This window comes from Numida meleagris, chromosome 4, assembly GCF_002078875.1.
Source record: "Numida meleagris isolate 19003 breed g44 Domestic line chromosome 4, NumMel1.0, whole genome shotgun sequence".
Classification (NCBI taxonomy): domain Eukaryota; kingdom Metazoa; phylum Chordata; class Aves; order Galliformes; family Numididae; genus Numida; species Numida meleagris.
In genome coordinates this window covers 38,008,387-38,021,739 of record NC_034412.1, presented here as the reverse complement: position 1 = coordinate 38,021,739, position 13,353 = coordinate 38,008,387, and the positions used below count along the sequence as shown (strand labels likewise).

The following is a 13,353-nucleotide window of genomic DNA, read 5'->3' as shown; positions in this document are numbered from 1 at the left end:
ACTTGCTTCGTGGGGTGGAAGATACCCAAGATTTTGACCATCTTCAGAAAACACAGAAAACATTATGTTCCTAGAATAAGCAGTGGAACTTTAGATTATGAAGGCTTAGTCCCCTTCCTCAAACATTTTTTTTTATGATAGAAATTGTTAAGAATGATAAGTTTTTCACATTTTTCAAAAATTCACAGTTAATAATGGAGGACAAAATTTATGCAATTTTCTCTAGTTGATTTTATACATGATGTATTATCTCTTCCTTAGAATAAGGTTCTTACACATTCTGATAGTAATGTGTATTAAATTTATTTATCATGCAATAACATTTGTGTTGCTGAAACTTGATAATTATATTAAAAAAAAATGCAGAGTAGTTTAACTCTGCTTCCATTTTCTGCAGCTGCGTCAGACCTGCAGTTTCCCTGAAGGATGAGCAGGCTTGAGAGGTCATGGAAGAACGGATTTGAAATAGTTAAACTTTCTGCTCAAATAGTTACTTCTTCTAAGTGTAATATAATTTTTTTTGTGAAATCACTTTTCTTGAAATAATTAGCATACAGACAATATTGGAAGGTGTCCAGTGTCTTAAGCATTGCTTGGTACTAATATTTTCTTGCTTGTTAACTATTTTACAGAGATTTTGAAGGTTATTGCAATCCTACTACGTAATTGTCCACAGAGTCCAGAAACTTTGGAGATTCGGCGAGCCTTTCTCTCAGATATGATTAAACTTTTTAATAACAGCAGAGAAAATAGGAGGTAAGATGTCTTACCCTATGCATATATGTATGAAAATGAGCAGCATGAAGAACGTAACAAGGTATTCTTGTTAGCCTCATTAAGAACATACAGTTTGTTGCTGTTCAGCAAAATCTGTAATATAGTCTTGGATATGTAAAATTAGAGAATCTTGCACACTGCTGCAATTTGAGAGATGTACACCTTAGTGGCAGGATGTGTATTTCTAAGACATACTTAGAACCTTTATTAAATAGTGTGTATTTTGCAGGAGTTTGTTGCAATGCTCCGTTTGGCAGGAGTGGATGCTTTCTCTTTGCTGTTTTAATCCCAAGACTTCTGAGGAGCAGAAGATAACTGAGATGGTGTATACCATTTTTCGAATCTTGCTTTACCATGCTATCAAATATGAGTGGGGTGGCTGGCGTGTTTGGGTGGATACGCTGTCTATCACACATTCAAAGGTGAGTGTTTAAATTAGTTGGGAGTTTTTTTATGTGATATAATGAATTTTGGAGCCTTAAAGTGCTGGATCATACAGTGCAGTAGTCTTAATGTGAAGATGAGTATTTAAAATAATTAGAATATCTCTGTATCTATCACCAAATATACTTCTTCCAAATACTTCACAATTAAATATTAATTTTGTTGATTTAATGCTTCAAAGAAATGTGTGGAATTTTTTTTGGTTGCTGAAATAGTGATAGTATTGATTTTTATTGAAAATCAATGACACGTGAGAATCATTTTAGGAGCATTTTCTGAAAAATTTTAGTATCTGGGTTTTTAGTAACGGCATGAGCACAAGGGGGCGCACCATATCTATTCATAAACAAAAATATCTTTTGGTGATGCGAACAAACTGTAAAACCAGTGAAAAGCAGAGGTATCAGAGTTAGGACAGATGCTTCAGCTGTTAAGCTGTCATGGGATACAGAGTGTGAAAGCAAATCCTTGTAGTATGAGAAAGACTATTAGCCTTCGTTATTTTTGTGTTTTTTGTTTGTTTTGTTTTGCAACTAGAATTGTACCCAAAAGTTGTTAGTGGATCTCTAAGCAAATCAAAGTTATTTAAAATATGACTCTCCTCTCTTCTTCTGAACAACAAAAAAACAAGTCCAGTGTGAGTCCTATAATTATGGTTTGTCAGAAATAATCAGTTAAAATGACTTAAACTGTAAATTCAGTATTTTTGCATGTGTGTAATTTAAGCATGTAAGAAGGGACATCTACCACTCTTCAAAACCTAAAGTTCATTTTAGGATTCCAAGGAATCATTAAAGTTTCTGAGAGTCTGGTTTTGTATGAGTTCCCCTTTCCCCCCTCTCCTGAAGCAGCAAGAATACTGTTATTTGGCAGCTCTGTTTATTCTTAATATTCATAGCTTTATAGTCAATTATTTGGCTATGGGGAGACAAATGTAGAAATCTGTATTTAAAAAAAAAAAAAGCGTATGAGATGGTATCATTAAGCAGTCACTTGGCTAAATGTGTTCCAGGTGCAAAGAATACAGTGCCAAATTTTAACCCTTTATAGAGATTACTTTTTTAGTTGTTGAAATATGCTTTATCATCCATCTTTTGTGTTGGCTCTACTGTCCTCAGAAATCTTTTTCTCCTCTTTCCCTCCAGATGCATAGGTGTGGGTAGAGTAGATTGTACAATGGCAAGGTGTAGCTAGATTAAAGATCCCTAATGTATGTTTATAAAAACTGGCATAATTTAGAGCATTTCTGCATTTCCTTAGAATTGCTGGGGAACTGTCCCCATAGAGGAAGAACACCTTCCTACCTTTGTAATAGAGAACTTTTTAAAAATTATTTTCCACATTTTAAAAGCTGTATGTCCATTTTTTTTGTTGCTGTTAATGTAGATAATGTAATGTATGAAATCCAACCTAAACAGCTTTGGTAAGACAATAATTATATGAATTTGGGATCATTATCTTAATTTAGTGACAATGAGGTGAATCAATGGTCTAGAATTAATAGATGTTTAAAAAAAAAAAAAAAGTCCCCCCAAAATCAAGATTTTAAGTGATCGCATTACGGCCAAATATTAAGAAAAGAAATCTGGTTTTAGGAAATATCAAAATATCAAGAAATAGGAGGTACAGATGATTATACTTGACTTTTTTATTTTTTGGAATAGCCATAGGTGGTTTTTGTGCAGTACCATAATGTATGAGAATATGGTGTTCTTCACCCTTCGTGTTTCTCATGGGCAGTTCCTGGCATGCCGGCACAGCAAGGTATCTAAGCCAGGTGGTCTAAGTAACTTTCTATTATCAGTTTGCCTACGTCTAACTTGTTGGCTTTCCAGTCAAAACATAAGGACATTTCCTTCTTCCAGCCTACTTTGGAGGAAATTGAACTATGGTAGAGTTAGAAGTGTATGATTACAGGCAGCACTAGCAGTGGAGTTGTATCGACATTTTGAAGGAATTCTGATGAATCTGAGTTCCATTTGTTTGGACATGGATGCTAATAATATCCAGTTCAAGAAACACAAAGGAAAATGTTTAAACAACAAAAACAGCCACAAACTAACATAATGATAGCAGTGTGAATGATAATATAATAATCAAAGGTTTTAAAATTGGACTTCGTTAACTTTTTATACATTTGCCTTGATTTTTAAAAAAATATATATATAGTTGTGTTTTATGCTGGCTAGCTGTATAAAGCTAGGTGATGTGTTTCATAGCTATCTTGCAACTATATTAACATAAATTACGATAAATTGCTAAAAAAAACTCTGTGGTGAAATGTTAGTAATCACTTGAAAATGTCCTTATATATCAATATCTAATAATTAATTTTTAGCCCCCTTATTTTTATTTATTTTGAATATTCTTCTATTCTGCCATACCAATGTTGAGATTCATACAGATTCATATGTAACATGGGGTAGACATCATTCAGGTGGCAAATTGTTAGATGTTAAGTGCATCTCAGGCGTTTTTGATTTCTAGTATGCTTTCGAAGTATTGTAGGAATTATGGGAACAAAAATATTTCCTTAACACTGCTAAGAGAATAACCAATTTGTGTTTTTATTATTTCATCTCTAATTGTATTGGGTTACTGCTTATTTTTTCTTTTTACAACCCTTTGCTCCTTTCTTACCACTAATTTATAACACTATTCTATGATAAAGAACTAGTATATAAAGGAATAGTATTACAGAATTGGATAGGTTTTGCAGAGCTACACATCAAGATACATGCAGCTGCTATAAAAAGCCAAAGAAACTCAATTGCAATTTTATTGTCCAGTTTGATAGATTTCCTGCCACCTTTGTAGCAGGGAAGCTGTTTGTCACTGTAACCCTCTCCTCCAACAGCTGCACAATGTTTTATAAGCAGCAACGGCTTTTCTAGCGTAATTGCACTACATTGGTTTCCTTGCACTCAGAATTTAAAAGGTGTGTGTAACCTTTTTAAAGCCAAATATCTTAACTTTGGTCATGTATTTTACTGATACCCATATTATATTTTTTGCTATTTTTCAAATATTAACATGATGCATACAATATGTTCCATTTGTGGCTTCTAGTTTAGTAAAAATGTTAATGAAAAAATTAAATTAGAACTCAGGTTTGTTCTAGTCAGCTGGAACTGGATTTATGACAGATTTGAAGAATTTGATTTTATTATACATTTTAGTCATCGTAGCAAGGCCTTACTCTTTATTCCTCTAGTAGCGTTACTTAGTAAAAGGAACAAATGGGTTTGTTAATATTTAATAATAGGAAACAATAGAGAACAACTTGCCTTTTTGACCATTCAGGATCCCCAAGTTTTATAAGGATATCACGATTTACACAATGTAAAGGCACTCCTAAATTATTTCTGTGTTTTAAACTGCTGGAAAGAACTAGTATTTGCTTATTTTTAGGACCTTAAATATATTATCTCAAAAGCTAGTCTGCGTAATCGTATGGTTTGGTTAAAGAGAAGACAGCTGGGTAAATTCTGAATCATTTTTATTCGCTCAACAAATTGTCATTGGGTAAGACTCAGAAATTTTAATATGTCCGTACTATGGTTTTATTGTCACTTTAAGTGGAAAATGTTTTGAATTCTGTTCACTGATCTGAATAGGAAAGAAGAATAATCTTAAAACGTTAGTAATTTAAAACACAACTTACTTCAGTGTAGTTGTTAGTTTTCTGACCAAAGTGTAATTGTAATAAACACTGGTAAATGTTAAATCTGTATGCATGAAAATTGGCAAAACCAGCAAAGATTAGGTGGTGGAGAAATTAATATATGATGACTATAATATGAGGAAGAAACCTTGCAAAACCAGCCAACAAAACAAAAAAAAAAAATCACGCAAACAAAAAAAAAAACACTTCAATTTGCAGAGAAGAGAACATAGAGCTGTAGTTTTAGAAAGTAGCAGGTAGTAGTGGTAGTCTCTTGAGTCCAAATCCAAGTGACATTCCTGAGCTGCTGAGGAGGGCTGTCTCTCCATTTTTCTCCCATATTTTGGAGAGGGTAGGGTCTCCTATATTTGTGTGTCCAGGCATTTTTATCTAAGGCATTTTGAAGGTTTCGGATGTCCTTCAGTCTTCTGAAAAGTGTCTGCATTGCCCTGAAAAGAAGTGGAGGTAGCTAGTCAAGAGAGTTTTATAAGTGGCAGGATTTTGGAAGCAAGGCTGGGGGAGATGCAGTTACTTAGAAGCATGCTTGAAATACTTAAGTAAGGGGTTAATTCTTATGGTATGAATAGCTATTTGTTAAAAGATATTGCCTTTTTTAGATGTAAATGATTCTCAGAGAAGGCCACCTTATTTGTGGAGAGTAGAAGGAACTTGTAGAGTAGAATGTGCAGCCTCCCTTCAAATTATGCACCCTCCAAGGTTGTGGGCCTGATGCAGTCTTCCATTCATAGAATCATAGAATGGCTTGGGTTGGAAGGGACCCTGAGGATCATCAAGTTCCTACCTCCCTGCCTCCCTCCTCGAGCTTTCTTTTGTAGGATGTATGTAAGAAGGCTTTTCCTGATCAGGCCTTCTGAAAAGAAAGTAATTTCATTATTCAGCTGGCAGAATAATTGGAAGGAGGGATCTTGAATCACTGATGAGCTCTTACACATGCAGCATGTATGTTTACTGGGGAGCTTTTCCGTCTTGTTTTTCACTTAGTTTGAGTAGTATGTCATGGTTAAAGGTGGGATGTTAAAATTTGACTGAATTGAACTGAAAGAAGAGACTGAAATGGGAAACAGGAATAAAATGATCATGGTCATCTGTGAGTTTATGAAGCAAGAAAGAGCAGGATCAGCTGAGTAAGATGGAGCTGCACGGAAGCCCTTAAAGAGAGAGCGTAATAGATATCTGCTACTGATTGAGAAATGCCAGAGATCTCAAAAAGAAGAAATGGGGAAACATAAATGCAGGGGAAAGAACTGATGTGAAGAAGTGGCAAACAGGTATGAAGTAGTGCCCCTAAGCAGAGAGGACTTGAAGAGAAAATGGATTCTCATCTTTATCACTTTGTAGAACACTGAAAGATGGGACCTGCCTCTGCAGGTCTGAGAACTGTTGGTGGCCTGCTTTGCAGTTGCTGCAGAGATTGAGATAAACCTCCTCCATACTCACTGCTATCTGCGTTTGCTGTGGCTGTTGGGACTAAAGGAGAAAATACCTCTGGGCTGTGAGTTGTATTGTCTGCTATGGGGCTTCCAACAACATATGGACACATAGGCAAGCTACGGCCAGGAAGAGAAGTGTTCAAGACCTATAGATGAGTGTTAAGACATGCACAATGGTAAATACTGAATTTAGCTATGATATATTTTTGTTAGTAACTGGATACCAAAGGTGTTCAAGGCACAATAGTATTCTGTGGAGAATTTGACTGTCTATTGAACTTAGAAATGGTGGCAAGGATTGGAAAAGAGAGAGGAAATAAATACTATGAGAGGATAACGTGTTAACGTCTTGCAATTTAAACAAGCTAAAAAATTCTGAAGTGAAAATGAGCAAATGTGCTTGGTATGCTACTTCAATTCATTGTTGTATAGTGATGTAACAGTAAAGATATACTTTGACTGGATTTGAAAATAGTCCACAGCTGATTTACAACTTTCTCTCTCAAATAAGCAGTCTTCTATGAATATGTTGACTAATAATTGCTTTCTTACTCCAGAAACTATTTGCATTCATATACTTTTGGAATCAGGGTAGAAAAAGGCAGAAGTATTACTACTTAGGTGAAAATGTAGGAACATGAAAATATAGTTTTCACCTTTTTTTTTTCTTCCACTTTTATGTCAATAAATGCTTTTTGATAGAAGCATAGATGACTCCTAAAAAACTTCTTATGTTTGGCATCCTGCCATAATACATGTGAATTTGCTTTTCTTATGTCTTCTATGAAATGCTCAGAGGTAACCCCGAGATTCCTTAGGTCAGTAGGTTACAGACTGGAAGTCAGTGTATGCTGTGCATAGTACCTTTCTATCTTTCCCTACACTGAATTGAAAATTAGATATTGATGCCAGATATTGGGGATCAGTTTCCACATTTAAACAGTTAATGTTTCTGATGGAGAAATGGAAAAACAGACCAATACAATGCTTGTGTCATGGTTTTGTGATTTTCGGTTATTGGTATTCCACATCATAACATCATGTAGTGGACATACCTAGTTCAGAAGAGAAGGACTACTACAGTCCCCACGGTACTTTGCTCCTTTGTTACCATTTTCCAGCCGGAGGGAAAAGATAGAAGCTCGCAGTATAAGAACTTGCAGATCACGAGACCTTGTCCCTTTTTCTGCCGTCTCTCGTCTTGGCAGCACCTCGCTCTCCAGCCATCTTATTGTCGGTAGTAGAGTAAGGCCTACCTTGACTTTGGGACATTCTCTCTCTCTGTGTTGGATTTATCAGCTTAAATTGTAATTATATTGTATTATAGTGTGTTGTTTTGCATTCCGATATTTTATTTAGTAAATTAGTTTGTTTCTCCTCAGATTGTTGCCGCTGTTCTTTGCTCTCAGGGCCATCTCCCTACCCTTTTCCCCTTTTCCCTTTTCCCGGGACGTGGGCCCTTGGGTCCCCCGTCCCCTTTGTCACGGAATCGGGCCTAACGCCCGTAAACCGTTGACAGCTTGTTAAGATATTAAGTTTTTATGCCTTCTGGAATTACTAAGTTTATTGAAGGCATCAGCAGCACAGAAATTACTCAGCACTGAGCAGACTCTGTAGGAAAGTGGCAGTACTATATAATTGTCTGACCTGTCTGGCAGACATTCAGTTCTGCTCCTCTCTGAAATTGCCCATTTGATAGTGGGAAAAAAAGACAGAATCTTAACATGTAGTTAAAATATTTTCCCTATGTTCTTTAATGCAAATGTCAATCATCTTAACCTTTTTCCTTACTGTATGCTAATTTTTCTCCTTGCCAATTAGTAAATGTTGGATGTCAAATTAAGTTAAAATTAATGGTGGAGGCAAATGTTGCAGTTATTAGCTCACAAGTGTCTTTAGCTAGTAGTGTGTAGAGTTGCATTCCAAGCATTGCAAACAGCTATGGATTACCCATCAAATGATGGTGAAGATTAATGATTGGCCTTTTAGCTCACCAATTTAGAACAATTTCTAGTAATTAATTTTGTATTATCAGCCTTACAGTAGCAAATGCCTTAAGGAAAATAAAAAATGACAAGTACATTTAAGGTTCTCCAAGCTGATTGTTTTCTTGTAAATGGTTGCAGGTTTGCAGATCCTAATGTTTAATACTTTTATATACTATCTCAGTCTACTTGTATTTAATAATCTCAATTTCTATTTCATTTTTCATCCTATTCATACTGCTTTGGTTAATGTTTGCATTTTCCTTGTGGGGTATTATTTGGCTTTGAACTTGTGTAATTCCTAAATGCCATGTCATGGAACAAAAAAGTAGGGGAAGAATTATCCAATGCCTTCGTTGTGCTACTTCTATTTCTTGGTTTCCTGTCAAAAGAAATTATAAAGCTATATAGTAAGTGGAACTATTTAGACAGGCACGTTGAAAAGTTGATTTTTGCTAAGCTATACTTCATAATTTCTGTACTACCAAGAAACCCCCAGATTTGATGTGCAAGTTTGAAAAATCCCATCTTGTAGTCTGTCTAATTTTATGTTTGTTGCTATTTTGATTTCCCTATTATATAAAGTACATTGTCTAATTCCTTAATTACTAAGTGACATTAAACCTTTCTGATGTTTATGGTGGGAGTAGAAAATTGTTTCCTTTTTAGGTGACTTTTTTTTGTGTGTGATGTACTCCTGCAGTTCTGTGCTTTCTGATTTTCTTTCAGTGCGGCTCTCCTTGCAGTTAACTGCATTGTTCTTCAATCAGTATAGATTCTCATCAGATTATGCTTGGATTTATTTGCCCAGAAGTTTACACTGCCCATCTGTAAAGATAATAGTTGTCTGTATTGACTTTCTTGCCCCATTCTTTTTGGTATTGGCGATTAACAATCCTGAGGAGCACAGTTTGGTTTCCAGAGTGTTAAAGGGGTTGCTCTATAATGGCGTCCAAACCATTGTCTATTCCTTGTTTCAAGTGAGACCGATTGTGAAATTGTACTACATCCATGTACATTACATTTTTAACTTTTGACTCAAGCTGGGCAGAGAAGAACCTATTGCAAAGTTGACTGCATCTCTAATCTGTATGGTCATTAGAACTCATACTTGTATCTTCCAGTGGTCTTAGATGGAAAAACAAAACCACAAATACTAGTATTTATGTTTCACATGTTAACATGCAAAATTAATCTGTGGTACCAATATGACTTCAAGATAGGACATGTTAAGTTATCACAAAAAAAAAAACTACCAAAAAAAGAACATTCAACAGGAAACTATACTGAAAGAGAAAGAAGCACAGGATGATTTTGGTTAATCAATTAAGAGTACGTAACAACAGTATTTTCATTTGTTAAATGCCTCCTTTATACTTGTTGAAATAAAGCTTTTTATTAATTTTTGAAATGGAGGCAACAACAGGGAGACAGAGAAAGGGGGAAAGCTGACTGTAGATAACCTCCAGTTGTCAGGATTTCTTCTATTCATAAACAATGCATTTGACCAACAGTAGTTTATTTACCTAGTCAAGTTTTTGAAAGTAAGTTAAAAATTCAAAGGAGGGCTTGTTAATATGATGTTCTTCAGGTAACCTTTGACATCCTGGCTTTGGGGGTAGTTTAGAGGGCTATTTCTGAAATAAAAACAACAAAACAACAAATAAAAATATCCAAAGCTGTTTAGTAATCCCCCGCAGTGAAATGTTTTATAGATTCATTGTGATAGATGGATGAGCTTTTAGCTGTTTGTTGTGATTCACACTGTATTTATTTATTTATTTGAAACTAATATGGGAATAATTTTTTTTTGAAACAAAGGATTTCTCTGTTCCGTTGCTACAGACTATTATATTAACTTGAACTAATAAAATGCTTAAAATCACATGTTGGTACAGTATACTGCTCCTATAGTACATTAATACATGTTTGATGGAAAAAGTAGTTTGCTAAAAAACTAGCACTGACAATGCAAATTGCTACAAATATATATATATATATGTTACTTTTGTTCTTTCGTTGATCCTCTCAGATTTAACGTTGATTTCTAGTACCGTCAGTTTTTAACTTCCTACTGACTTATCATCACCTTGAGTACTATATATGTAGAAATTTTCAAACGAGATCTAAATGAACAAGTTATGTAAAAGTGTGAGAAAATGTGCATCCGTGTATTTAAAAAAATATACTGGTCTGCGTACATATTTGCAATGAAGAAAAAAAACAGTTAAAGCACAACAAATGCAGTTGCAGCTTATTTTGAGATCTAAGCTTATAGCTTCACAGCTCATTTCAGTTTTGTTGGAATAAAGAGGATAAATAGGCACTTTGAGGATGGAAGAAGAATCTAAATCCTAAACAGAAAAGTGTGGATAAACTAAATTTTATGACAGAATAGTAACAACTTTACTTAATCCCATGGGATTTAGTTTTATCACACAGTTATTTATTTGGGCAAGTGTGGTATTATCAGTATGTATATAAAGATTTTCTCTCCTGAATTTTCTTTATGTACATAAAAATATTTTGGTTGGACTGGATGATTTTGATCTCTTCCAGCCTTAACGATTCTGTGATTTTTTTTTGTTTTTATTTTTTGCTCATCTGTAGGCAAATTGTTTCACTTTAGTCAGGCTTTGTAATTTTTATGCTTTTTTTGACAGATAGGGTGCAACCTCTCAGGTTGGTGGAGACTGAGTCTTCTGCAGAATTTTTTTTGGCATCATTTAGCAGTCCCCAAGATTTTGACTTCATTATATGTTATCAGATGTTAATTGTTTTTATTTTTTTAAATGTTAACTACTTAGATTTTTCTTGCTGTCTGTTGAAAATGCTTAAATTACTAAAATTATGTGAGTGTAAGTGCCCCTGTTATTTAGTTCAAAGTGTCTCCTCCTATCAAAAATTGATATTAGCAGCTATCTTGCACTTGGTAGTTCTGTGGATGTTACATTGTTGTGTTTTTATCTGCATCCTATATAGTTAAATGAACGCAAGTAGCTGTCAGCCAAGGAAATAATGGTAGTGTTAAGTATAGATATTAAACTTGAAACATTTAAACTTGTTTTACTAGAAATAGTCTTTAAAACTGAGTACTTCTAGTAAATGTCTTAGTTCCTATCCTTGGAGACAGATTACAGATATAGTTAAGAAATACTTTCTGTTAGTTGAAGTGATCTGCAATATGAAATTCATTTTTAACTTTTTGTATTACAGTATTGTGAGGATAGCATCCGATATAAATTTGTAGTAGAAATTAGTGATTTGAATAAGGATTTTGAGGTTTTCAGAGGAAATGATCATTAATGTATATATTTTCCTGTCCTTTCAACTCTGTTCTTCTAGGTAACCTTTGAAATGCACAAAGAGAGTCTTTCTCAAATGTACAGGGAATACCAAGGGAAGGGAGGTGAAGGGAGTGGAATAAGTCCTTCAGCTCCAATTAGAACAATTTCTGGAGTTAGCAAAGAAGCTGAAATTGTGGGAAAGAAGCAATGTTTGGAATTAAAGGAGGCTGCTACTGTTACTTCTGTCCGTGATGATACAGAGTCCAGTACTGAAAAAAATGAGTCATATGGTGACCAGCAAACTCCTTCAGTCTCTGAACAAAGGAAGGACTTAGAGGAAGAGGACAAGGAAACTACACAGGATCTAGAAGCAGTGCCTTGTTCAGAACTTTCTCTGGAGCCAGAAGCAATAAAACCCAGTGTTTCAGAAATTAGTAGTGGAATAGCTGAAGCAATTGAAGATTCTCTGAGCAAAGCTCATGAGCTTGTGGAGGAAGCAGTTGCTGTTACTGCGACTTCTTTGGTAATGGAAACTGCTTTGGAAGGAGAAACTCGTGAAAGTCCAGAAAGAATGGAAAAAGCAACAGTGGAAGTGGAAGATGAAGGTGACTTCGTTGATTTGAAAGAGGAAAGTAGTATGCCTTTACCTTCAGAAGAGTTTGCAGAAACAGACAAAAAGCATAGCTCGAATGAAAACCAAGAGACAAAGCAGGAAAAAGCAATACAACAGAAACTTGAATCTGTGCTTTTAAAATCCAAAGATACTGGAGGCATGGATGGGCAAAACAAAGAACTGGCTTTATCAGAAACAGTCAGTTCTGCAGTTGAAGAAGTAGTGAATCAACCAAATTCAGAAGGGAAAAAGAAGCTGGAGGAAGAAAAGGTGCTTTATAGTGAACCCAGAACAGCTGAAGATACCAATGCACATGTACCAGAGCCTGCTGGAGCCTCTGAAAAAAGAATTGCCAGGCTTGATGTTTCTAGTGTTGCATCAGATACAGAAAGACTGGAACTGAAAGCCAGCACAGGTCTAGAAGCACCTCTGCCCCCCAGATCCCTATCTGAGGTAAGTTCTATCTGTCCTTTATATACTTAGCTTAAAAATAAAAGGAGATTCTTAATTGTTGGCATTTTCAAAAAAGGGTGCCAATACGCATTTTAATATATTTGGATTTTGCCAGTTATCTAAAGAGCACTTTCAACCTTTGATTAAAATAGCCATAATTCTTACAAATTTGTGTGCTGCGAAGTTTCCAAACTTTTATTCTTTGAACATCTGCTTATGGATGCTGATGGAGTCAGTGTTTGGCTAGTTGTATCCTTTCTTTGTGTCAGTACTTCCATTCTTAACTTGGAAGGACTGAGGGAAACATTTCTATTCTGATTTGATTTCATCTAGCATTTCTTCTACTTCTTTAATGAACTCCCTTATTCTCTTTTCAATCTGATCTCTTACAATTGTAACTCTTTGAATTATTCAGTAGTAAACTCAACCTTGTGCAGAAAAGATACCACTAAATTTGTATGATATCCTGACGGAACTTGTGAAAATATTTTTTACTTTTGCTTCTCTGCAGGTACACTATATATTTTTGAAACTAAAATTTTACAGAGTTATCACTCCATCGTGATAAGCTCCACAGCTTATGTTTTTGTGCAAGCATCATTTAAAACTGGGCTTCTATAGTCTACTGCTATGCTCCACCGCTCTAGTTTTCAGTTTCTGTCTCAGCTTTTCATGGTTA

General features: G+C 35.1%; 1 protein-coding gene across 4 annotated transcripts in view; it reads left to right on the top strand.

Moving 5' to 3' along the window:
- The window catches only part of LRBA (LPS responsive beige-like anchor protein), a 377,228-nt gene that overhangs the window by 59,553 nt on the left and 304,322 nt on the right, over positions 1–13,353 (top strand). For all 4 annotated transcript variants that reach the window (XM_021393535.1, XM_021393537.1, XM_021393538.1 and 1 more), the window contains 3 exons: positions 633–756; positions 1,007–1,199; positions 11,667–12,674. In XM_021393535.1, coding sequence (XP_021249210.1) covers positions 633–756; positions 1,007–1,199; positions 11,667–12,674 — 1,325 coding nt within the window. The remainder of the gene's footprint in view (positions 1–632; positions 757–1,006; positions 1,200–11,666; positions 12,675–13,353) is intronic.